The 26,781-nt window shown below is 41.4% G+C and overlaps 1 protein-coding gene across 3 annotated transcripts in view; it reads right to left on the reverse strand.

Moving 5' to 3' along the window:
• The window catches only part of cacna2d2a (calcium channel, voltage-dependent, alpha 2/delta subunit 2a), a 141,283-nt gene that overhangs the window by 90,195 nt on the left and 24,307 nt on the right, over positions 1–26,781 (reverse strand). For all 3 annotated transcript variants that reach the window (XM_044024962.1, XM_044024961.1, XM_044024960.1), the window contains exon 3: positions 11,304–11,420. In XM_044024962.1, coding sequence (XP_043880897.1) covers positions 11,304–11,420 — 117 coding nt within the window. The remainder of the gene's footprint in view (positions 1–11,303; positions 11,421–26,781) is intronic.

Raw genomic sequence — 26,781 nt, forward strand, 5'->3', positions numbered from 1 at the left:
TTATATGGCGTCCAAGATGATGATGCTGATAAGTGTGAGCAGTGGTAAAAACACTGGGACAGAGAGGGGGTGGAGGCAGAGTGATGTGACAGGGTGTACGCCTGGGGGATTTTGACCGATTTAGATCAGTAATAATAAAGAAAATAACATCATACTAACACTGATAATAAAGTACATTCTTCACAAAGGTCTAACTTTGTGTAAACATCCAAATTGTGCCAGTTTACCCAATTTTCAATTGTAAGAAGACACTATTTCACACATGGCGCTTATTTCATTTTGTTTTACCGCACAAATGTGTATGATTTATTTCCCGTTGGATTCCCGTTGCGCTTTTCAAAAGCCCCTTCCATAAAGGCGATCTTTCAGTTGTGCCCTCTGTGGAAGAAAACAACAAAGAGAGACAAGAGCACCGCCTCGCAATTGGAATTCTGAAAAAGTCTGCGTTTCAGAACGGCAATAAGTGATTCGAGGGTCTCCGTCGCCGCGTTTCGCTCCCCTCTCTGCAGATACAAAATCGCAAAATAGGAGACTAGAAATATATGTTTTATGCAGCTTGGAGAGAGCGCGCTGCATAAAAGCACAAAGCAGTCATTTCTATTCATTTGTCTCTCGCTGACAGGGAAATGAAGGAGTGAAGCAGATGCTATTGCCACGTGAACGAGTTGCTTAAACACAGAGAGCGTTTTGTCCTTTCAAGAACAAGTTGGATAATACCCCCAAAACACACACACACACACACACACACACACACACACACACTTCCACACGCACACTTCCTGCCTGGAAGCCATATTGTCACTCAAATGAATTATTTTGCGTCAGGCAGAAACATGGCAAAGAATACAAATCTTCTGCTGTACGCTGACATTTGTTGAGGGTGGGGGGAGAAATCAGAACATTCAAATGGAGCTGAGAATTGTACATTCAGAGCTAGAATAAATGTGTGCATTGAAGACGTGAGGCAAAACGCCGGAGGCAGCGTACCGCCGCGACGCAGATCAGGTTCTGACATTTTGTCTAATGTGAAACACTGCCAAGGAGCAGTGGGTGGGATGTTGTGACCTTTATCAGTGGGAGTGATAGAATGACCCAATAGTATAAACAGATATCAACACTCTGCTTTTACAGCACAACACAACGCTGTATGTGCGTGTGCGTGTATTTTGACCTCCCACTGTTTGTGTGTGTGTGTGTGTGCCAGTGATGCTGACCTTCTGACGCATCTACAGTGGGCAGCAGTGCAGTGATGCTATCGCAGGTGTGTACGGGTGACTTCTCCTCTGAAGGTTAAACGATGCTTCGGCAAAATGTCTGCAATCTTATAGAAGTTAGCTGTGTGTTGCACGAGGTAAGTGTGTGTGTGTGTGTGTGATAATTTTGCTGCAGGTTGTAACAGATGGTTGCTAATGGAAGTTCATAGATCTGACTGACAGGAGCCAGGGGATTGGGGATTGGGGCGGAGATTATGGGAGGGGATATATGATTTTGTGTGTGTGTGTGTAAGCATATGTGCGCGTGCATCCCTGTCTGTGTTACAGTGTCTACTTGATTTCCATCTCTATTGCGAGCGACGTCTGCATTGCAGAATATCCTGCTCCTTATTTTGGCACCCGCACCATTAGATTAGAGGCCATACTGCCCGTCGTGCTCTTGTCTATTATTCTGTGTGTGTGTGTGTGTGTGTGCAGTTCACAGCAAAAACAGACGATGATGTAGAAACGATCTTTGTCCACAGCGACAATGTCAATATGTGTCAAATTCCGTTGCAGGACATAAATATTTGAATCCCACGTCAGAATTTCTGTTCACCGAACGCATTCCTGACAGGTAACAGGAGGAAAACCACAGGTATAAATAATCACACGAATTACGGCTGAGTTCCATTTTGCTTCCTCTGTGTTGGGGTGCATGCTGGCACACATTTCCAGACGTCTGGTCTAAACAGAGATATGTCAATAGCTGATTGATGGATTGTCAGAAACCTTGTTGTCCCAAATAAGAATGAATCATATTTAATTGTTGAACTTACTTCGTAAATACAGGGTAGGCCTGGACTAATGCCACCTGCTTTTAATGGAAATATTAAGTGTAATAATAATAATATTAAGGTGAAAAGGTGTAAATTATGTTACTTGCCTAATGTGTTTACCCTGCATGTTTTGTCACACCAATACAGACTTTTAAATTTGTTTGCCTTAAATAAATAAATACATTTCTTCTAAAGTTCTTATTTACTGTATCTATCAACTTCATTTGTTAAGCTTGCATCATCAAGTCAGGCTCTTCAGAGTTTAGCTCGTAACTCATTCCCATTACTCTTTAGCTGCACTTAGTGTTTAGCGCCGATGAGCAAATGTCAGCTAAACCGTGATGATTAATATCAGCATAGACTGAGGACACCACAGTGTCTTATTAAAGGCTCACAAAAGAGCAGTAAAGGTTTTACAATAACAACAGTAATGATGTTGTGGATGTCTCTCATTTCAAATGAAAAACGTGTGCAAGAATCAATTTACTCTCAGTGTGATAGGTTATCTGGAAGCATTAATAGATCAACATATTTGATCAATCAGTTTGAGTGTTTTTTTTTTAAATAATTAAGACTGAATGTAAATGTTTTCTTGTTTCTTTGCTCCATATAATCAGGAAAGGTGAATAATTAAGGTTTGTGGACAAGACATTTGGGAACATCATTAATTCAGTGTTCAATCAAGATTTTCCACAGACCGAGCAATTAATCACTCAATCTAAAGTGATAAATATAGTAAAAAAATATGATATCCAAATTGCCTTGAACGCCTAACGAACGCTCTCCAAAGCACATTGACAAAAACGTGACATTGTGTGTGTGTTTGCCAAGTTTTTAAGTTTCCTCTTCTATTTTTACCTAAGTAGAGCTCGGCCTACTTCGCCTGTTCTTCCCCGATGGGACCTGAGAGTTACAGCTGCATCTCCAAAGGTCTACAGGAAATGGAAAACCAAATTACTTTGTTAAAGACTCCTCTTTAATTTAGTTTTTTTTTCCCCCCCCACTTTATTGCAGTGGTGGGAGGGCTGTGGTTACACTGTGTGGTGGTTATAGCGGCCACAACTGCATACACAAAGTGTCTTGAACATGTGAAAGCTCTGACTGATGACTGGGCTCATTAGTTATACAAACCATCTGACCTCCCCACACTGCTCAGACACACTCATTATAAAGCCCTTGTAATTCATTAAGCTTTCTAAATTAACACAAGCTATACTGAGGGGCGAACGCTATTACTGAGTGGCAGGCTGTGCCTCGGGGAGGTTAATGGTAAGTAGGTGGATCAAGTTTTTATGCTACAATAAGAGCAAGGTTGAGCGTTAACCAGCGGCATGAGGAAAACGATGGACTAGAGGAGGCAGAGTTAATGTGTGCGAAAGAGTATTACGGCCAGCAAAAAAAAAAAAAAAAAAAAAAAAGTCAAAATAAACAAAATAAAAATTCAGCACAAGGGAAAAAGTCAGGCAAAAAATTTAAAATCCGCACAAGAAAAAAAAAATCAGTCAAAAAATAAAATAAATAAAAATTTGGCACAAGAAAAAAAAAAAAAAAATCCAGTGCAAGAAAAAAAAAAAGGCATGCAAAAAAAAGCCAGAATAGGCTTTATGTTATTATTTTTTTTGCCTGCTTTTTCCCCTTGTGCCGGATTTTTTTTTTGGCTGGCCCTAATACTCCTTCATAAATGTGCATGCTTTGTAATCATGCAACATTTTTATTGAAATTGAAGTGTTTCATTCATTTTATGTTGTGTATGTAAGATCCTGTTACAATATATTCTTGTGTCCTGTTTGCCGTTTTATTTTGAAATACCTCTCGTTTCATAGTCTGCTTCCTGTAAAGTAAGAATTCTTCCCCTTATCTAAAGATGAGTTACTCATGGCCTTTTGACCTTTTTTTTGTAATTTTGTATCTTTTGTTGCCTTGTGCTTTTGGAAACCTGTGCTGTTTGACACCAATAAAAAGTGTTTTTTTTTTTTTTAATGTCCAGAATAGAGATTAAAATAAGATGGTTACACTGAAAATACAGTTTAATTTACAGGCTACACACTGTTTACGTTTTGGTGTTTTTGGACTGTTGCCCGCCCTCCGCGACCACCCACAGAATAACACAGCTCATATAGCACTTCAAACGCTAGTGTCACAAATTACCGGAACTAAAAGCCTCAAAACCTCGCTCAAAAATGACAGGAGCAGAGGAGAAGAAGTGGAAATGCGTTGAGATGAAAAGGAGACATATGTATGTCGGTGTGGATACTTTTGTTCCTGACAAGGAAGCACACTCATCCACCCAGAATTGGTATAGCAGTAACAGTATAAATGCTTATGGTTGCTGCTGTACATATTTTCATACATCTCCTGTTGCTCCTGAATAAGAGGTAAGGGGAGTGGGGTTGTCGGGAATTCTCTCTCCTCCTGAAAGTGGGAGACGGCTCCTTCATTTGTCATTACTTCACGCCAACAGGAGAGACGTAATCACTTGCTGCCAGTGGTGTAATTTATTGCAGGCACACCAGCTGCTGTCACACTAGCTGCTGCTGATGGAAATGAACAAAAAACTTCGAATTCAAGTGTTTCGAGTGAATTAGAAATTGTAATTTAGAAGAAAAGAAAAATGCATCGATTTACTGCTCTGCAGGCAACATAAAACACAGAATAAGACTTCATAACTGACTTCAATGAATCAGCAGCAGCTTTATTGAAATCAATAACCAGATCATAATCAGACAAAGGAGAGCTTCACTTGAATAATCCTCCAGCTCTGGTTCACTCAGTGAGAGCCGATGGAGAGTGACAGCTCTGACTTCACACACACACACACACACACCAGCTTCACAGTGGTGCGATAGGTGGAAGCCTTGCTTTTGGGGCTGGTGGCCCTTTAAAAGACTGAAGGATAAATTTAGCTGATATAAATTGGTTATTTGTGCCGCATGCCTTTTCAATTAAACCAAGTCACCGAGGCGTCTGAGGACTCACTGGCACGACGACTCAAGTCATCAACTACAAACTATAAGGAGGTGGTTATGCTCCCAATGTTACAACGGAAACAATAATTAAACTGTTGATTTGTCGTCGCCGCTGTTGTTGTTGTTGCTGCTGCTGCTGCTGCTTTTTACTTCACCATTAACAAATATGTGTCTGAGCTACAGTTTTTCATTCAAAATGAGCAAATGCAGTTAGTTATTCAAATATGTAAACACTGCACCTAATCCTGATAAAAAAAAGAGGCGTTTCACCTTCTTTTTGTCATGATTGATTTCTTACAGTTAGAAAATAAAGATGCCTATTCTCCAGTTTGTCTATTATGTATTTAACCTTTAACACAGAGCATTTTGGCTGCTTCTTTCCATTACTATGTTAAAACCTACAGTATATACAGAGGTTATAAGAACGTGCAATATAGAGTATCTTATATATATATCTTATATCCTTTTTTCAGCACAACCTATAGGCAATCTGATGAAAAAAAATGGGTTGAATTTGTTAAATTTGAAAATAGTTCAGAGTTCGTTTTTATGAACAAAAAGAACAGAAAGACTTTTGGCTATTTTGTAACTTTTGCACAATTATTGCAACTTTATAGCACTGCTGAAAAATGAATCATTACTTTGACTCAACAACACATAACACAGCCTGAATATATGACCTATAATGACCTCATGGTTGTTACTCTGTATTGAAATAATGCCATGTCAGAGCATCATTATCTTTTCAATTATACCATTCCAACTGGGAATGACTGCTACGTCTAAATAAACTGAAGATTGTGTCGATAAAGCTCTAGCTGTGTCACTGGAGTGTGTGTTTTTTTTTTGTGTTACTGCCGGTGTGGCCTACAGATATGCAGAGTAAAGAAGTATCTGTGTTGTCTGTCACATAAAGCTGTCATACTGAAAACGAACAGGTGCCTGACTCCATAACCTGCTGCTACCATGCGATAAGTGTTCAATGTCAGCTCTAATTGCATGTGTAAAAATCTGTACAGTCACCATCAGCTCAGTGTGAACAGGTTGTTAAGTTTAACCATTCAAAAAACGTTCACACCTGTGCCAACACGTGCACTCACACTGTGTTCAGCAGCCATCGCGGTGTCTTAGTGAATTATTAAGAGATGTAACGCGATAGCGGATGATTAGGAGCGAACCCACCACTCCCCATCCCTGACCCGGCGGTGTCCTCTTGGTTTCCATGGTCAGGAGGAGAAATGAGAATATGATTGATTCATTCTGTCAAGCACACTTTTCCCGTCTCAACTCTAATGCAGTCTTTGACAAGTCCACTTACCATGACGGCAGAGTCATAGCACATCTCCATCATCTGTCAAAGAATTGACCCCACCCACTGTCCACTGTCCACTGTCATCGTCCTCAGTTCACACGCCACACAATCAAAACAGCTTTGATTACAGCAGCAAAGACAGTAAAGGTAAAGGTACAACAAAGAAGAAGTAGTTTTACATTTCGTTGTGTCTTATTTAAGTGTTTAAGTCTTTTGTTATTTTATTGTGTACCTTTAAGCAAAATTTTGTTATGTCCTTATAATAAACAATAAAAAATTCACATTACAAATGGGTTAATAACTGATTATTAATACTGTATTAATAACTGATAGCCCGACGTCTACTGTACGTTATTCATTTACTGTCTGTCAAATCAAATCCATTCATTTATTTGCATGGAGTCAAATCACAGTACTAGTATTACCTCACGGTGCAGTACACAGTAAAGCCGAGACTCTTTTTGTTCATTTTGAAGTGAAGTTGAAATGTGCTGCTCCCTTTCAACTGGAACACTATACATTTGCACTTTACCTCTGAATTTCAAAGACAAATGGATATTTTGTGTTTCCTGGCTCAAGAATTACGTTTCACATTGTGTTAATGAAACATTTTAACTCACACATATTTGACACAATGGATGGTTTTAAGTATAGGACAAACAGGAGCCTTGTTGTTTATTGCAACATTTAAATAAACTGAAGATTGAGAGTGTAGATACAGCTCTAGCTGTGTCATTGGTTATGGAGTCAGGTTTTTTTTTTATTTAGATATACAGAGTAAAAGTATTCAATTGTTATGGTTGTTGATTTGTTACATGGGTGTTATATAACTAATAATAGAACTATTATATAACTATAGCTTATGTACACAATTGAAATTTTATCTGCTGCTACAGTGACCTGAATAACTGTCGGGACACGTCCTCCATCACCATGGTCTCACCCTGCAACCATCTCAGAATCCATCCCAGTAGAGCGCTGGGCGTGTATCCATCAAGCCCAGAGCAGCCCAGAGGCAGTCATCCCTTCAGCCTGTAAGTAGTATTGGACTAGTACTGAGATCTGTGTAATTGGATTAGTCCCACCTTAGGCCCCCCTCCATTCAACTAGTTTGTGTGAAATCATAACCTAAGAGCGTCGACAATGGTAGTTTTTGTTGCGCAGCCGCTGATGGGAATGAAACATGATCTCTGTCTGTAGTTCCTGGCCTTATCCTTTCTCCGCCCCCGAGGCTAGAAAATCCAAGCGGCAGTCTGACTGACAGCTCAACTCTGGCTCTGACTGACAGCGAGCAGGATGTTGTGCAGCCCCAGCCAGTTCTGAGGGACCCAACTGATCCCAGTTTTTTTTTCCCGTGGTAATCATATGGAGCATCACAAAGAGGAGCACGTATAAAAGGGCTACGGGCTCGCATCAGTCTGAGAGGTCGATCAAACCCGTTTTGGCTTTATACACATGACAGGTTACACGGAGGGCTGTGTTCTCTCCGGCTGCTCTTGGTTACAAAGCCTGTCAGACACACACTCGCTCAGGTGTGAGCCTGTTGCTCAACACAAACTACAAAGAAACACACACAGACACCGGTGCATGTAGTGTGCAGGAGTCACAAACGGTACTCGGCTGCTCGCCGATGCAAGGGCAGACATTTCCCGGGCGTCTGCTTCAATTCACACAGAAATACGATACATTCAAATAAGTGTAATACATTAGCAGAAGCTAATTTAGATTTAGTCAAAATGTCCAGTGGCGAAAATGGAAGCCTGTCGCCCACCAGGGTTTGTGTTACATTTTAATTTTGGCGCCAACTGGAGACTTTGACCATTGTTTCAGAAGATTGCTGAAGCCAGAGGCAGAGAGAGGGAGAACAGACAGTAGAAGAGATGAAGTGAAAAAGTGACTGAGAGAGAGAGAGAGAGAGAGAGAGGGAGAATAAATCAGCTTATGTGTGAAGTATGATTGAATATAAATCATATTTTTTAGATATTTACACCTGCATACCTTTTCAGATGCACTGGCAAAGGTGGACTATTATAATTTCCACAAATTCAGGACACACAAAGACTCTTTGCATTTTCCATCCAACTGGTGCACACCAGAGTCTGTATCATGTTCATCCTTTCTTGATTGTCAAGGCAGGTTCTTATGCACACCTGGCTATCACATTTGTTTTTTTTGTTTTTTTTCTTTTACCACATAATAAACACAATATTTAAATCATCCAAATGTGTTGCTAATTCAGAAATTAAGGCTAAAGCAACTAAATCCAAAGCAACAAATCACCTGGAGCAGTATTTTAATAGGTTGCGGATGAATAATTTCTTCCTGCAATGCAAACACAATGCTCCCATCCACACACACACACACGCACGCACTTTTAAATGTGTGTCAGGGAACGTATGCGACTAAATAACCATTACAGGGGGGTAGAAACAGCCTGGAATATGAAATGCCGTCAACACGGCGCTGAGCAGAGTTTCAGACCGTCTTATCTACAGACTGCATTAAGACACGGCTTTCACTTTCCTCCGTGTATAAATAATAAGTCCACACGAATTTCTGCACTTGCAGTCTTGAATTTTTTTTGTTCTCGCGGGTGGAAAAAAATAATAATTACCGCGCAAAACGAAATGTATTAATCTGTTGCATTCTTCTTCTTTGTGAAGGTTTGTATTTTTAAACATACAGTAACTTCACATTGCTCGGTCCTTTATGCAGATTTATTCTTTGACTTTCTTGTCTTTGATTTTTACCCCAAAATCTCTTTCTCTACCTCTGTGTAACCTCACCCCCCCCCCACACACACACACACACACACACACACACACTCTCGCTCCATCTCTCATTCCCCTCCTGCTTGCTGCTCATTTTTAAATCTATGAATTTCTGAACATAATTTTCTTGATTTTTCCATGCCCCAGGGAGACATTCTCATTCCAGCCTCTCTCTTTTTTCACCTCATTTCCTCCCTCCTGAGTGAATCTCCCAGACAGGATGTGAGGTGACAATGTCGCCTGTGGGGGATAAGGTGGGGCGGTTAGGGTGTGTGTGTGTGTGTGTGTTCAAAGAAGTGGAAGTGCTGCTGGGGGGGGTGCAGTAAAAACTGGTCCCCCCCCCGAACTGAAAAAAAATAAATAAAAGAGGATTGGAGGATCATTGCTCTGCTCTTCCAAATCCAATCCTACACATGACCACAGGAGACGCACAGAACACCTTCTTCTCTTTCAAGATCCAAGCCCGCAGAATTAACCATGCCTTTGAGAAACTTCAGTTCTCCCTCGGAATGAATTTGTCTCATCCCGCAAGACCTTGTGCTTTTGAAAGATAGACACTTCTGCCCCATTATAAGTCTTCAGCTGTGGTTTTTTTTTTTTAAAAAGCCCACTCTTTTGCCTTGAGTGACCATATCTGGACAGAAACAGGGTGAAGAAAAGTGGACAGTGCCTCAAACAGCAGCGCTCCTAAAGGAGGTGCCACATGGATGACACTCAAATCATATCACATCCACGTTCTTATGAAATCTCTTACACACACACACACATATAAATGGAAGGCTCGGCGTTTGAAAGAGCTTTTCCATTTTCAGTGTGTGTGCACGTGCGTCTGTGGTGTCCAGCTTTTTCAGGTCTAAGTCTACGTTTTAGGGTTAGAGTTACAGGTTAGGAAAGTGTTGGGTTTAAGGATTAAGTTAAGACGATCAAGGCTAGGGTGAAGGCCCTGGTATAGTTCCGCCAACCAACAACCATCATGTGGTCATCATGCTAGTATTTTTGAAAAATTGTGCTTCCCAACCTCAGTTTCCCCTGAGTCAAGAAATACTTTATTCTTTTTTTGTTCCGTGCCCACCAGTGACACTTGGTCCGAGGCTTGAAACTGCAACGCTAATTCTGCACTTTTTAGACCCACGGGACCTCATTCCCAGAATGTAAACAGCTGTCCGCCATCTTGGCTAACAGCTACGCTAACAGGACCAAGTGTCACTAAATGCTAATCGGGTGAAGTATTCCTTTAAGCCATGCTCACCAAGCAGAACATTCCCTGCGTCCAGACTTGTACCGCCACCCGATGGTGACGTCAGATACTACAGGACCCTGACGCGTGAGTAGTGCTTTGTGCACGGAGGTATATCAGGGCCTTAAGGGGGTAAACTGGATGAATTATGCCTGAGTAATAATAGAAGGAGATGAAGAAAACCGCAGTGATTAAAAAGAATCAGTGTTGATGTGTGCAGCCATTGTGGGGTAAGACAAGGACAAATTAAGGTTTAAAGTACAAATTCTAAGCTGGTAATTTACGAATTACAACTATTCAACATGTTGTGTAACAAAAATAAAATAAAAAAAACGACTACTGCACAGGAGATTTTAGATTTTCAAATGGATTTTTCCAGAATGATCATAAATGATCGTGTATTTTACTGATCTCATTTCCCTCCGTGTCACTACACTCATCTGTCGCCTCCCCCCCTCCCCTCTTTGTCTCGAGATGCTCCTCGCTGTGAGAGCAAAACAAATTTTTAACTAATCACAGGGCTGTCTGAGCATAACAGTGGAAATAATTACAATGCCAAATGCATAACATCGCAATGATAACGTCTGAGATAATGCCTCTTCTCACAGACGACACAAAATAATACTGAAAATAAAAATACATGCCAGTATTCAACAAATGCAAAAGTTTATCCAGTCATTATCGCGACCGTTTATCCTTTTGGGGATTGCACAGGGCCGGAACCAATTCCAGCAAAACTCTTTAGTGCTGTGCAAAGAATAAATGAATGGATAAATAAAGTTGGATTCCAACCATAAAGAAGAATTAGTTCAAGTTTAAAGAGGAATAAAGTTGAGAACACGCCTTATCAAATTGTTTGTCCACATGGAAAGGGAGTTCAGTACAATTCAGTGTAAATAAAAGTTAAAATAGTTAAAGGAAAATCAAATTAAATGATGTGCAGAGCGTGTTTGTACACAAGTTATGTGAAGCCCCACCCACTTACCTCCAGAGCCTTCCTCTTACTGTTGAGCAGTTTGGAGATGTCCCTCGCCACCCTCTCCACCAAGTCCTTGGGATTATTTCTCTTGATTTCAAACTGGCTCTTCTTCTCACTGTAGATCTGCAGATGAAGAACACAGGGGGGGGAAGGGAGGTTAGACACAGCCTTTAATTTCACCTCGACGATCACACATCGTTCCCAATGTGGTGCACAAGACGGTCGCCATTTAATGTACATCAAGCAGAACATAACCTGGACTCTAAAGCCATAAGCCTGAGCCCTGTAGCAGAATTAAACACAGAACAGAGCCTTAATGGCAAAGTCTGTCAGCCAGGATCAAATTAAACAAACCCAAACGCGCTCCAGTGGATCCTCACTTCTATCGCCGCAATGTTAAGTCCTTTGGAACTAAGACAAGCAGCCTTATTCACAGCTGGCGGACAGAATATTCCTCACTTAATACATCAGCTTCCTACAAGCTATCCTGAACCTTGCATGAGTAGAACTTATGTTACATAACTCTTAGGTATAAGCAGTATTATCTCGTAATCAGACAAAGTCTTGTGAATCAAAGAAATGGGCTGGGACGCTACATCCAAAGGGTATTTGGAAAGGTAGGGCATGAATGACAGATGCTTGGACCAATGACAGAGAGGAAGGCACTTGGGAGATTAGTCTGCCACCTCTGGAAGAATTAGGGCTGACTCAGCACAGATGCTCTCTGTAGGATGTGAAGTCTACAACAGAGCAACGCCTGAGAGACTGTACCACTTATCCCTTTGCCCCAAGACACAGAAAGACCTACTTTCACACCATGAAAACCATTCTGTATAGTTGTGCCACAGGAAGAAGAAAAAAAAAAAAAAGCCAAAACATGTTGTTAAAAGCTATTAGTGTCATGTTAAGTCTTAAACGCTGCAGTTACGCCGTGCAACTGATTTAGAGTCACTTACTCAGCCTCATCATCACTTATTTAAGTAAAATACTGGATAATATATACAAGAAAAGTTAAGTTAAAGAACTGTTCATCGGAACAAAAGGGAATAAATCTTGAAATATCTGTTAAAAACTGATAAAAACTGAAATCTGTTGATTCTGTTTCCTCATGCTAATCACAAATCACATTCATCTTTATGTTGTTTTTGACATGTTTGCTCTCAAATAACGCTTTTTCTTTTCTGTACATGTAATTAAATCAGCCAGAATCATGCAGCGAGCACTGTTCCTCCCCAAATTAAACACAGGAGCTGCTAAAGCACTCACATACACATACTCCCAAAGGGACTCCTGCCTGGTCAATGAGACCAAGAAGTAAAAATAAAAAAACCTTCTTCAGAGCAGCTGAAAACAACCTGGCCGGGGGCTACGGTATATATTTACACGACACACTGCAGTTGGCCAGTCTGGTGTAGATTACATTGTGTTTACATCGAGCGAGCCGCTGTTTTTATCCCGTGTTTTGAGTCACGCCTTGACTACGTCGATGCCCGAACACTTCAGCTCTCGTATCAGTGAAGTCGCTTTCACGTTTCATTTAAAAGTGCCACGGTAATGATGTGTTGCTCTGTTATGGAATCTTAAGTCCGAGGGATTGGTGGGTTGGTGTGCGGCAATTAGGGAAAAAGAAAACACCGCGATCCATATGATCCGTCTCTGTCAAGTTGAAAGCTGGGCAGGCGGCCAGAGACAGTTTCCTTCCACTGAGCAGGCCCAGAAACTCAGACCATGCCAGCCGAGCACTCTCGGGAGATTGCCTGGTGTCTTATTTTGGCCCCACTGCGAGGGATCAGGGAGACTGTTATGGTTTCAAGCAACACTTCTCAGTTCACTTCTCAAAGTGAAAGTTAAAGGTGACGTCAGCAGATAACGCAACAACACTGTATCTTAAATATCTTTACCTTTGCCAACTATTTTGATCGTCGATTATTCGGTTGAGGGTTTTCTAAAGAATTAAAACCACTTTCTGGGATTTTTTTATCTTCTTAAATGTGAATATTGTCTGGTTTCTTTGCTCCACATGACTAAGAAATCTGAATCCTTTTGGTTTGTGGACAGAACAAGACATTTGAGACCATTGATCAGTATTTTTTAACATTTGATGGACCAAACAGTTAATCGATTAATCGAGAAAATAAGCTCCTCAAGCTCCTCAAAAAGTCATTTGTGTGGAGTTCTGTACACTCAAACACACACACGCACACACACACTTCACACAACCAGTTAATGTCCAGTTAACACCAAACCCTACTCCCAACCCCACAATTCAAATATTGACCCAGCAGTTAATCTGTACCTCAGAATTGAGGTTCTGCCTCACTAGGACCAGTTCTTGGTCCCCATGAGGACTACTGGTCCTGACAAGGTCAGTGTTTATGGCAGAAAAGAAGTCAGTTATTATCCCTCAGTTGTAAAATAAGGCAGTTTTGGCACAGAGAGAAACACTCCATTCCATTTTTGTCAAGGTGGAAGAAGTTATTAATGGAATCTTATTAAACCATAAAATAAGAGCAAAGTTTTCCTGCGCTCCATTGACAGAATACATAACCTTGAGAATTTTAAGCAACGCAATTTTTCAAGTCGCTTCTAAAACCATGTCAAATTTGTTTTGAAAACGATATTCATCCCCTTAATGTGCAGTAGTGCTCTCTGGGCCGACTTCTGAGTGCAAGACTCATGGCAGACATTACTTCCTCAAAACATGCAGCCAGCAAACCATTGAGAAACTCCGTCACCAGCTGTCGTCCAAAGTGTATAAAATTAGCTTCTGCAAAACACTCACTTGGTATATTGCTTCCTGTCTTGCTGAGGTGAAAAAGCTGAATTATCAAAATGGGCTTTTACAATAATAATAATGATATAGGGTCCAAGTCTGAAGAAACAATCCATGGATGACACTTGAAACTTTATCCTACACTTAAAATCTTAATCTTAATCTTAAATCTTGGAAATAAACATATTTAATCTAATTTAACAGAATTTAAAGTTGTGATATAAAGTAGCAATAATTGTGCAGAAGTCACAAAATGGACCTTTTACTTTTGTTCTTAAAAACAAGCCAAGTGAACTTTGAACTGTGAAGTATCTCCAAATTTCGCAAATTCAGTCGGTTTTTAAACATCTCGCTCAGGTGTGTTTGTATAATTGGTTATAAAGTTTCATCAGATTGCCTAGGTTGTGCTGAAAAAAAGGATATATGACACTCTATATAGCACATTCCTGTAGCCTCTGTATGTTTTAACATAGTAATGAAAACATGAAAAGGACGTGCTAACCATATATCCATGTACACTGTTTGTTTCCTTCCCCAGAGACCTGTGTGTCTCGTCTGCATCATTTGCTGTCACATAAACACCACGAGTACCCGTTTCCCTGCCATTTTCTATGTGAACAACAAAACAAAATCCATGATCTGTTTTATTACTCTAACTGGACTAATAAAAAAAACCCAAAAGTGAGACAAATAAAGACAGATAGTAGCATGGATTGCTCATCTTCCTGACAGGTCAGCCATTACAAGCTCCTGTATTGGGCAGATGAGGTCCGTGTCCATGCTGAGAGAAGATTGAGCTGCACTGTCAGCCAGACGGAGCTCTGGCCCAGAGAGAAGCAGCCGGCCAATGACCATTAGGCTGGAGGAGCCATTGACGCAGACAGACAGCACATGGTAATGCTGGCCATGGAAGCCCTGAGGAGCATTAATTCCCCTTTAGCTGGAGGTTGGAGATGAGTGACCATCATTACTGAAGGGCCATATGCACCTCAGCCCACCTGCAATTATATTTGAGGGTTTTGGAGCTTGACTCACTCACAGGTAATGGGGCAGCTACAGGGGGAAAAAAACCAAGCACTGTGGCTGCTAACTTTACTCATAATCATACACAGTGTCTGAGCTGAGGTGTGACTGCTGAGGGCACAACACAATCAGGAAACATGTTTACTGAAAATACAAAACTTAATACCGACTACACCAGCGGATAAGAACAAAAGTGACTATTTTCTATTGATTTGCTTTGATTGATTTCCTTTTGTCGACTGCTACGTACACACAATCCAATATAAATGATGTATAGTCAATGGTGGAAGAAGTGCTCAGACCATTTCCTCCGGCTAAATGATCTACAAAGTCTCCGCGCATGTCTCAAATACCAGCGATCTGATTGATGGTTCTTTTCCCACCATGGGTGTGTTTCATAACATTAAAGAAATGTCAGTTGGAATCAACACGTTATGAAGCCTAATGTGTTCAAAACGGGGGCAAAAAAGAAGAATAAAATGGATGGGACTGTTTTGTGGTGCCTGTAAAAAAAAAAAAAAGGAATGATAATTCACAAATTGGAAACACTGTGAATCTGTTATGCTGTTGGCTGATGGACGGGACGTCTGGACGGCGTTATGTGTCGGGTTGTCATTCTCCAAGGAAAAGAAGAGTGGCACCGACAGCCAATCAGACCTTCTGCTGCTAACGCTCACACAGGATTCGACAGAAGTAACCATGCCAGTCGCCACCAATATGCTTTCTCTGGCAGGGAGGACCCACTGAGATTTTTCACACATACGCAGAGAGAACATGCTAATGTAAACGCGCACTAACTCACACTGGTGCCCTCTGTACGGCTCACACACACACTCACATTCCCATCATTAGCCATGATGACTGGTTCCAGTGTGCCAAGCTCTGAGTGTCTCTGTAAACACACAGATGGAACGACAGAGGGTGGCAAGATTCCAGAAAATCACTGGTTAAAAGTGGTATGCCGATTCAGGCGGCTCCCACATTCACATTCATCACAGTCCCGCGCCGCTCTGCACGTCAGCTCCACGCAGCTCCCGTTACATTATTAAGAAACCTTGTTAATTCTACAGAAAACGCCGGCACCGACACGTGTTCCGCACGCCCGACATATTTCAAAATGTCCCTCCTGTCAAAGGAGAGTCAAAGGACTAAACGATAACAAACAAAAAAAGATTTCTTTTTGCTTCCGTCGCTTGTTTCACACTTATTTGTTGACTCTTTTTTTTTTCCACTATATTGCGCCGGGAACGCCGGTGTTTTTCGGTCGCGCTGATGTTATTGTCCCTTCGTCTGTGTCTAAAAGAGAGAACCGCTTATCTCTCTGTGAAGTCAGACACAATAGGCCGCGTCTGGCGGTGGCGGCGGCACCGAGTTTGACAGAGACAGATGCTACATCATTAAGGAATATTAGTGGGCTCTGCCGAGCAGACCCGGCTTCCACGGGCCCCGGGAAGAGTTCAATAAGAGAGAACATATAGGGGAGCAGCAGCCCCGAAGAGGAGCTTGATAAGACACAACACACCAGAAGCTTCTCACAGCTCGATAGGACCCGGAGGCGTCCAGAGGAGACGCAGTCAGACGCAGGAGAAGAAGAAAACTGACAGCTATGAAGTTAGTGTCTTAGGGAGGTTTTTACGTCCGATTGAAAAAAAAGAGGTAGATCAGTGTGTCAGCGGCTGACAGCTTGTATACGGCTAATCTGCCACCTGCTTTGATAGCTACAAGGTCCTGCATCCAACAACGGAACAACGTCCACCACAGTGATAAACAGTCCTATGTGAGATGGATTTAGGGATAGATAAAACCTATATATATATAAATATATCTGGCTAACCAGATCACTGATCTACATGAGTAATACAGTGTTCAAGGAATAAGATTAGTGTCAATATTGCGTTTGTGCGCCGGAAGTAGTCACAAGCTTGAAGTCGCTGTCCGTCTGGAACTCGTTCCCCGAGTTTTCCCCCCCGTCGACATCCAACAGAATAATTAGAATCACGTTTATAATCTGACAAACATCAGATACTTATAATTATTTTTTCTGATGTCATTTTACTTCCTGTCCATTGAGCTGTTGCTCCAAAACTCAGTAGCCAATCAGCAGGCAGCTCTCCTAAGGCCCGCCCATGGTCAGAAGCACAAACAAAAACCATGGCGCAAAGAACAAGTGCGGGAGCAAACAAAATTCCAATCATTGCAAACAAGAAGTGTATTTTCAAACAAATAAAACACAATATTTTTTGAATGATTACATTGATATTTTATTTGCAATAAAACAAATTCTTCTTAAAAAGGGTTACTTGCGTCGTGACAAGTGTCGTTTGAAAATATTGTCACAAATCTGCGTTATTACCCGAGGAGGTTACATTACCTCGTGGGTGACAATAATCATTAAAACTCCTCATTCACAACCAACATATTCACTGTGTAGGATTTCATTAGCGCCTGATAGCACAGAGGTGGTCCGAGTTTAAGGTAATACAGTATCTGCAGCTCTTAATATTACATTTCACACTCCAGCGGGCGCAGGCAATATCATCGACAATATTATGCATGCCACAAAACAAAATGCTTAATCTTAACAATAAAAGTGAAAAGGTAATGTTGGGGAGAAAACAAACAATTATGTAAGCTACACAGGGTCATAATTGGATGAAATAAATGTTTTTTGTTGCATTTTATTATTTGTAATACAGAAACTGGAACATCACTGCAATAACATAAACACTGGTGAGGACGCCAATGTCAAAGTCGTCAAGTACATATTTAAGAGCACTTTCGTTAAGACTCTTGTGAGTTGCAGAAAATGTCGATGAAAGTTTGATTCTAATTTAAACAGGACCACAGCTAACGATTACTTCCATAGTCTTAATGAATAATAATTGTTTGGTCCCTGAAATGACAGGAAATGCTTGTGTCCACGAACCGAAATGATTCAGCTTTAATGATTTCTTTGTAACAAATAAACCACAAAATATTCACGTTTAAAAGGCTGAAAAATCTGACAGCTGATTAAGTAATCGATGAATAACCCATTCATGGTTGCAACCCTACATTTAAACAATGTCTGTGATCCGTCAGGATGAACAAAAATGTGTATTTTAATCAAATTAGCAGTTACTACTGTTCTTGTTTTTTTTATAAATGAATCTGCTACCGTTACCGCTGGGTAAGGGTAAGAATGATTTGCCCTGCGTACTTCTCATTACTGTGATATCTAGAGCTTTGCGCCCGTATTCTTGTCATTACGGTAGCCTTCAGGACTACCGCGGAACGACCGTCTAATCACAGACCCGATTCACCAGCGCGTCACACGTTTGTGACGTCAGCTTCTCAGCGCCGTCTTCCATAACGGTCGATTAACTGCCAGATATCCAAAGTGAACGTTATCTTGGAAAAAGGAGCAGAAAGAGGCAGAAGCACTCACTCGGTGAACCTTTGTTTTTTTGACAATTCTACAGCCAATAAATCCAGGTCGCCTGAATATCATGATGGTCATAAAAGAATGAATATACGACAGTGGGGATGCACGATATATCGGCATTAATATTGTTATCGGCCGATGTTTTAACATATCGGCATCGGTCCAATGAGTAAAACTGCGGCGATTTTAACAACCGATGTTAATACCCGTCTAATTGCTGTTTGTGTATGTCTGTCGGGAAGGGGAGGCCATGCGGCATTTGTTTGGGCACATGACAGCGTCAGTGGCGCAAGCGCAGCACAAGATGTGTGTGTGTGTGTGTGTGTGTGTGTGTGTTGAGGAGAGATAATGTCAGCGGTGTGGGCGATTTTTCAGGGTGTCAATAGAAGATACGCGAAAAGCATTATGCAACACTTGCAAAGTCGAGGTAATGCGCGGAGGGTTCCGCGTCAAGTCATTCAATACCACAAATTTGATTATGTCATTTGAAAAACCGCCACCCTGAAGTACACAAACAACGGCAGGAAGCTAACGCTAGTAACATTAGGCGGCAGACAAAAAGAAAGCAGCGCAGCTGGGACTCGACCAAAGGAAGACAGTGGCCAGGGCAATAACGATCAAGGTAATGGAAATGATTGCTCTTGACGACCAGCCGAGGGTTCCGACGGTTGATAGCGCATATTGAACCCCGCAACAACCTGCCAAGTCGGCGCTACTTTTCCGATGTTTTGCAATTGAATAAATATCTGGTTGCCATGAATACTGGCAAGTTTGATAAAGTATTTTAACATGTTTTTTTTTATTATGGCAGCTCTTAGTAGAGCTTGTCAGGTATTGTTTCTCATATTTGTTGTGTAGTTTTATTGTGAAGGGAAGTGGCGCGGTTGTTGTTGTTGCCGGGAGGAAGGGTTGTTGACTTTATTTACGTACCCAGTATAGACGCCCTTATCTCGGTTACAGTAACTTTGGCAGGGTATTATTTTTATTTATGTTCATGTTTGTAATTTATGATCCAAACTTTCTCACAGGAGTTTAGTGAGTTGAGGGAGTTAAACTGTACTTTAATTTAGTTACACACTTGGTTACAAGTGGTAAAGGTTTCTAAAAACCTTTACTTGTAGTTGGTTACTTGTGTCTTATGTGACCTTGTTATTTGGAGGTAAAACATGTTTTGAAAATAAAGGAAGACATTCAAAAATTCAGCTTGCGTGATTTTCATTCTGTACAAACCTTTATCATCTCAGAAAGTTTTTTTTTTAAAACATATATCGATATCGGTAGATATCGGTTATCGGCCATAGCAGCAATATTAATATTGGATATCGGTATCGGCGGAAATAGTCATATCGGTGCATCCCTATACGACAGTATCCCCAATGTCCAAGTCCACTTTGGTTCACACAATTATTGTTGTTAAAAAAAGGGACGCGCTAAATCATATTCCTGAAATCAAAAGCAAAATATTATAACAGCGACAGACATGTTTCGAACAGTCAGACACACACACACACACACACACACACACACACACACACACTACCAGCAGCAAAACAAAGTGATTCAGTGCAGGCTGCATCCAGGAAACAAAGGCTGGGCTAAATATTTACATACACCCCTAGGGAGAGTTTGAGATTAGGGAGAGAAATCAACACAAAGATGACATGGGTTGGTGGGGGGGGAGGGAGGGGAGGATTAACTCCTGTAGCATCATCAGAGGGACTGTCAACTGGTGATACAAACAGGTCTAAACAAAGAAAAACATTAGTGACACAAGCGCAGCCACACACGTGAACAAACACTCTGCATACCTCCATCACGGTGTAATCTCTGCGCTGACATTGCAAATCACCCACAGGGAAATCTACAGATGTCTGAGTAAATATCTGCATACAGCGGTGAAACTTGCTCCCTGGACCGGATCACTGCGTCTCACCCTCATCCTCATCCTCACCCTCATCCTCATCCAAATGTTACCTTCAATCAGAGCAGACTTTTGTCACATTCTATACAGAAATGCCTCCTCCACAAACCAGCGTACAGTCCAGACTGACCTTTTACAAGTTTGTTTTATATTAGGATTTAACGATCCCTGTTCTAAAATTAACATAGAGCTGAAACAATTAATTATTATATAACTGTTTTGATAATCGATTCATCGGTTCAAAGCTTTTTTCATGATTAAAACAAGATTTCCGATTGTTTAAAGGTGACATAGAATGCTTGTATCACACATATATGTTAGTGATGGAGGTCTATTTACATATATTAACTTGTTTTCATGATTAAAAACCTCCTAATCGCTGCAAACGAGCCGATCAAAATATCTCCTCACTGACACCGTTTCAGACCAAAACCACACCCCCAGAACGTGGACTGTGTTGTGATTGGCCAGCCAACGAGAGCTTTCCCACTGTCCTGTGATTGGCCAGGTACCTGGAAGTGACGTAATAGATAGGCCAGCTCTCAGATACACAGCTCCCCCTCTGGCACGGTGGATGCTCTGCATCTCAGCAGCTACAACAAGAGTAGTTCTTCTTCTTCTGCGGTTGAATGTACGCAACCGGATGTGCCCGGACTAGTGCCCGCACCAGGAGGCGCTACGGTGGTGAGGATTTCTGATGACGACATCAAATTAAGGAAGTGCCGATCCGCTTCGCAGAGCCCAGGAAAACAATACAACACTATTTTCTCAGCAGTGGCTGAACTGTTTGTTCTGAAACTTTAGGGTTTCATAAACGAGGTAATGACGCAGATACACACACACAAACGCAGCGTTAATTGGAGCTTCCGGTCTATGTCGCCTTTAAGCTTCTTCAATGTGAGTATTTTCTTCATTTCTTTGCTCTGGATAACAAAGAAATCATTAAAAGTCAATCATTTTGGTTTGAGAACATCATCGTTTCCAGGTTTGACGAACACCGATCAACATTTTTTAAGGTTTTTCCGACACTTAATCGAGAAAATAATCGACAGATTAATCAATTATGAAAATAAGTGTTAGTTGCAGCTCTTGCATACCAAGAGGCAAAAAAGAAAAGGGCCCATGGACAGATGGAGCCCACAGTGATCTCCGTAAATTGCCCAGTTTGGAATCTATTCATTAATTAGCCCTGTCAGCAGAACCAAAGGGTCGTGCATAAGTGGTGTGAGATTGCAGCATTCAGCCGGACTTGCTGTGCAAACCATTTGGCAACTATCAGACGGTGGGATTCATATAGTAAGTGACTTGTTGGAGAGAAGGACAAAAAAGAAATGTGGCGCCGCCTCCCGCCTGCTCCTCCGCTCCCCTCCATCCTCAGTCAGGGTATTTGTCTTTTAGACAGAGATAAACTGCAGTCCTTTTATTAACTTGCTGATGGTAGGGAATCGTTTTTCTCATCCACTGGGTTTTCTCAAATAGACGACCACAAATATATCCTCCCTGTAATTCTTACCTTCACCATTTCTCTTATTTTCCTGACTTCTTCCACCCCCATCCTCATCCTTCACTGAATACTTTATATAGCTCGAAAACTGCTGGCAAATTCTTTCAGCAACCGCACAACAGCTGTTTTGCTGTTGTTTTTTTTGCAGTTGATAGGAGTCAATACTTCCTATGTCGCAATCGAAATCTGTGAATGACCTTTCAGAATTAATACCTGACAAGTCAAGTGGAAACTTTGTAAATGTTTTTTTTAAAGCTCCACTGTGTAATAATTAAAAGGTTTAATTGGCAGAAAAGGAATATACCATCTATAAGTATGTTTGTATTAGTTTATAATGCGTACCATGTTTGGAGTGGAATGCTCAGTTCAGTGCGGTACAGTACATATTTTTTTGCACTTCCATTGGGAATAATACCAAAATAACCGGGCCCAACCGTTCCATTTTTCAGTACCCTTCCTTTGGGGTACCACAGTAATGTGACAGTATGGTATGGGTGGAGCTAGACCCACGACAGTCAGCTGATTGGGCGACATGATAGAAACAGGGTTGAACATGCACTTTAGGCAAAGGCTTTGCTTTACGGAGGCTGCCAACTTGTTGTTGTTGTTGGTGTTGTTGTTGTTTCTACATCGGACAGAGCGAGCATTACAAATGTATAGGCCAAGTGAGGAAAGGGAGGAGTTGTTACAGTCTACAGTCTCACCACTAGATGTCAGAATTTCCTACACACTGGATCTGGAACGACCAACATGGCTAATTTGCTTAGCTGCCAGTGTGAATATACTGTAATATGACACATGCTATAATACACAAAGCAAAGAGTTTTCACTCCAGGGCCAAAATGACTGGTTGAACAGTTGGATGTGATTTCGGATTTTTTTTTTATTTTTATTTTTATTTTTTGATTGAGTACAACCCCACAAATTATGCATGTGCGTTTGAGTGGGCCGTGAAAGTCCTCCCGCTGAGCAGACAGAGCCCCAGGTTTTTCTCTCCCTCTGTGGCGTCTCATCCACTTCCTCCTCATTTGACTAATTACTGTGCCACTTCCACGCCACTGATAACGCCTGGCACCTGTCCATCACTCCGGCTACGATCACTCTGACTGTTTCAAATCTATAAATGAACAACTGAGAACTGTCGCTGTCCTCAAAGTTTTGAAAATGGAAACTCTGGATGTATAATTTACTCTGTCAAACCAAATTGTTCTGCGCAAATCCACTAAAGCAAACAAGGAGGGTTTTTTTTTATTTTTTTTATTATAATATGAATCCAAATTCACGTAAATTGAGCAGATATGTTTGTCCAAATCAACTTTAATTGTACACAGTATTTGAAAGGTGAGGCACTTTGATGAATTGTATATTTAAATGATGTTTAATAATATAGACTACGACTACAAAACCACAGCAAATGGCACATTAAATCTTCTTATTAAAAAAAAGTCCTGCTTGTTTTTCGAAAATTTGCAAAGAAAATGATTTATTTCACCTTTATTGTACCAGGCAAAACATTAAGAAATAATTCTTATTTACAATGTTGGCCATGGGATTAACGCGCCTCTTTGAAGTCATTAAATGCTTTAAGGGAAAGGTTTGCATGGCTCAATCAGAGATTAGTTTTAGAAGCAGTTGTTCTGCAGTGATTATGATCTAAAAGCAGAATCACACAGTCTCTGGATGTCAAGCTTTTGTACCCAAAACCATTTTTCTGACAGGATTTATGTGCAACACAGTAGATTTGACAGTAAGGTTGTGTATCAGTAAGAATCTGGTGGTTTGATACACGTCACAACACAGGGGTGACGATACAAGGTACTGTGATAAACTGTGATACTACACGCAAGGGGATATATTGCAATATTTTTGTCCTAAAAATAGTCACTTACAAGAAAAACTCTTATGCATAAACAAACTACTTGTGAGAGGAGTAAAAAGGCTGAAGACCTGTTTGCCAACTCAAGGTCAAATGTCTAAATCCACACAAAACCACTGTCAAGAAACTTTATGACCTCATTGTGTCACACCGTTAAACATCGCGCTATTGTATTGTATGGATATTTTCTTGAGTTTTGTGTCCGACTCTTTCGCACACACCTGAGTGACAGTCACTATGACAGCCATTTTGTTCAGTCCCACTTATCTCTGCCTTACCACAGGCAGTAGAGAGCAGAGAGAGTGGAATCGAAAGACAATTTAAACTCGCGCAGATTACATTTCAAACCTCCAAGACTGAATATTTAACCCTCTTGCCTTTTCGATAAATGATCCAGCAATTTTCAGTGACTCGGGAACTCAATTTAACCTCTCCTCTCCTATGGCCTTGCCCTTGGTAACGGCCAAACCCCTTCCTCCCTCCCTCCCTCCCTCCTCCCCACTGCCTAAAACTAACAGTGGATGTCTGCCGGGTCTGATAGAGAGTCTTTACACAGATAGCACAGTCTAATTACACACTGACAACCCCCCATGTGACCTGCCAAATGGTTTACTGCTCTTAGAAGTGACAGCATTAAGACAACAACTACACAAAATCTGCTTGAGAGATAAGGGATTGGGGGGGGGGATCAGCATACCACAATAATGCCTTTGTGTCGTCGACAACCTTCCACATCCCTGCTGAGAGACATTAAAAGTCGGCTTCATCCGTGTGTTTTACCTTCAATTCCCCCCGCCCCACCCCCAGCTGGAGGACACAACTCACAGCCCTAACAGGTCCACAGCGACACACTCGACTGGTCTCCATACTGAACATCAAAGGGCCACTTTTACAGCATGCCAATTGCAGCCAAACTAGCGGTTACCATAGAAACACTTAATGACCGATAACAGAAAACGACCTGAGGAAAAAAACAGAGGGGGCAAAGGCACTGACAAAGAGAGATGGATAAAGAAAGATCTCGTGGAACAAAAGAAGCAATTTAGTATCGGAGGACAGCATGAAACCTGATTATGTCGTCAGTGTAAATGATCACTAATTTCCCTCTGTCCAGCTGGGCCAGATTAATGCCTATGCCTTCTGCAGTGTAGAAAGAAAGCCAGGGATTAACCATTTCACTAGGCTCCACTTCACACCCATGGCCTTAATATAATACGGACACTGGACGACACTGGTGCCCATAAATTAATACAAACATCATGGCTTCCAGCAGCATTATACGGTGCAGTAAAACCATGGTGATAATTATTCACCATCACAATCTTCAATAAATATGTAAGTGATGATATACAATGTTCATCTGACTCCTATGAGCCGTGATACATTGCGTCGTCACTTTCTTCTGCGGTGTGAACGTCACACTAAACGTGTCAAATTATTCTGATTAAGACAAGATACAATCGAGAGTTGTGTTAAATGAAACTTGTTTAGTGTTCACATTGTAAAGAGTGGCTATTTCAGAGCTACTTTAACACTGCCCGACTGCTTTACTGTGTGCAAATGTGACATTAGAGCAAAGTGATGTATTTCTCAAATCCTAATCGATGCAAAGAATTACGAATTGCTCCGTCACTGCAGACGGCGAAGCTGTGATAAGCTCCGAGGCGCATCAGTATTTACGCAGCAATAAGGTCAGTCACATTTCGTGTTTATTTAGAAGTCGGAGAAAGAGCCACATCACCAAGCCTGAGTTTTCCTTTCAACGTCAAAGGTGATTTACAAACTGCAGGATGCTCATGTCGAGCAAGAACAGTGCGATGCTGAGGCCACGCAGCTGTTCACTTTTTCTTTTAATTCGTGTGTCGGACGTCGCGCTGGCGACTCTTCCAGTGACGACACTCTCTGACCAATCAGTGGCCAGCAGTCTGTTGACGTCACATTTTGAGTATCGACTCAGCTCGCTTGGAACCTCGCCAGAGCAGGTACCAAATCTACTGTCTCACATCAACGACTGACCTCAGAGCTCTCATATTTCTTACTAGAAAAATGATGTGAGGCAGCTTCGTCCATTGCTTGAAGTCCTTAGAGTGCCAAATAATGATTCCTCTGAGTATGTGTGACTTTATGTATATGTATATGTGAATATTTAACATATTTAACATATTCATACTGTTGTGTGAAAGCCACATCTCCACAGGTCAGAGGTGAAACACCCGGCGTGATCATAAATCAGACGAGTGCAAACACTCACTTAGCCAGCTTTGTTCACTGGTCTGACCTCTCTTCATCAGAATGTGCAGGTTTTCCCTCCCCTCTGCGTGCCGGTGTGTGATTATTCATAAGGCGAGCAATTACACATCCATTAAACTGGCAAAACGGGGGATCGACAAAAGTGTCGCACGGATCAGGCTCGCGATGGAAAACGTCCACGACAAAAAAAGCTCACGGTTGACCGGTCACCACGAACAAAGGGTAACATTTGACTTGAGTGATTAAGTGGTTAAGTGATTCATGAACTATGACGCACTTTCAACGCAATGTTACCAAATAAATACGTTTCATTTTGTACAACACTGAAGTTTCAGCAACACACTGCAACCGTAAGTCCATTCCTCAACTGTAACTCCACGGATTGTCAAACAACAACAACAACAACAACAACGTTAGGACCGCAGACATGGTCAAAGCAATAATACAGGAAATTAAATGAAGCTCCGACCCTTAACCAACGCGTCGACATTAGACACCTTGTCGTTGTGCCGCGAAACACGCATTTTTCATTCCGTGCACAATTTCCTAAAACGAGCAGAACCATTTCCAAAGAGACACTGACTTCTGCGTTTGAGCCACATAAAAACACCGCAGTGACAAATGGTCAGTCAACATTAGCAACACCGCCGAATGAAAACGTGACAGACCGCTTCCCCTATCAGCCATTTTCAATTTCCTCTTTGCCTCAGAGC

The sequence above is a fragment of the Solea senegalensis genome, linkage group LG4 (genome assembly GCF_019176455.1).
Source record: "Solea senegalensis isolate Sse05_10M linkage group LG4, IFAPA_SoseM_1, whole genome shotgun sequence".
Taxonomy (NCBI): Eukaryota; Metazoa; Chordata; class Actinopteri; order Pleuronectiformes; family Soleidae; genus Solea; species Solea senegalensis.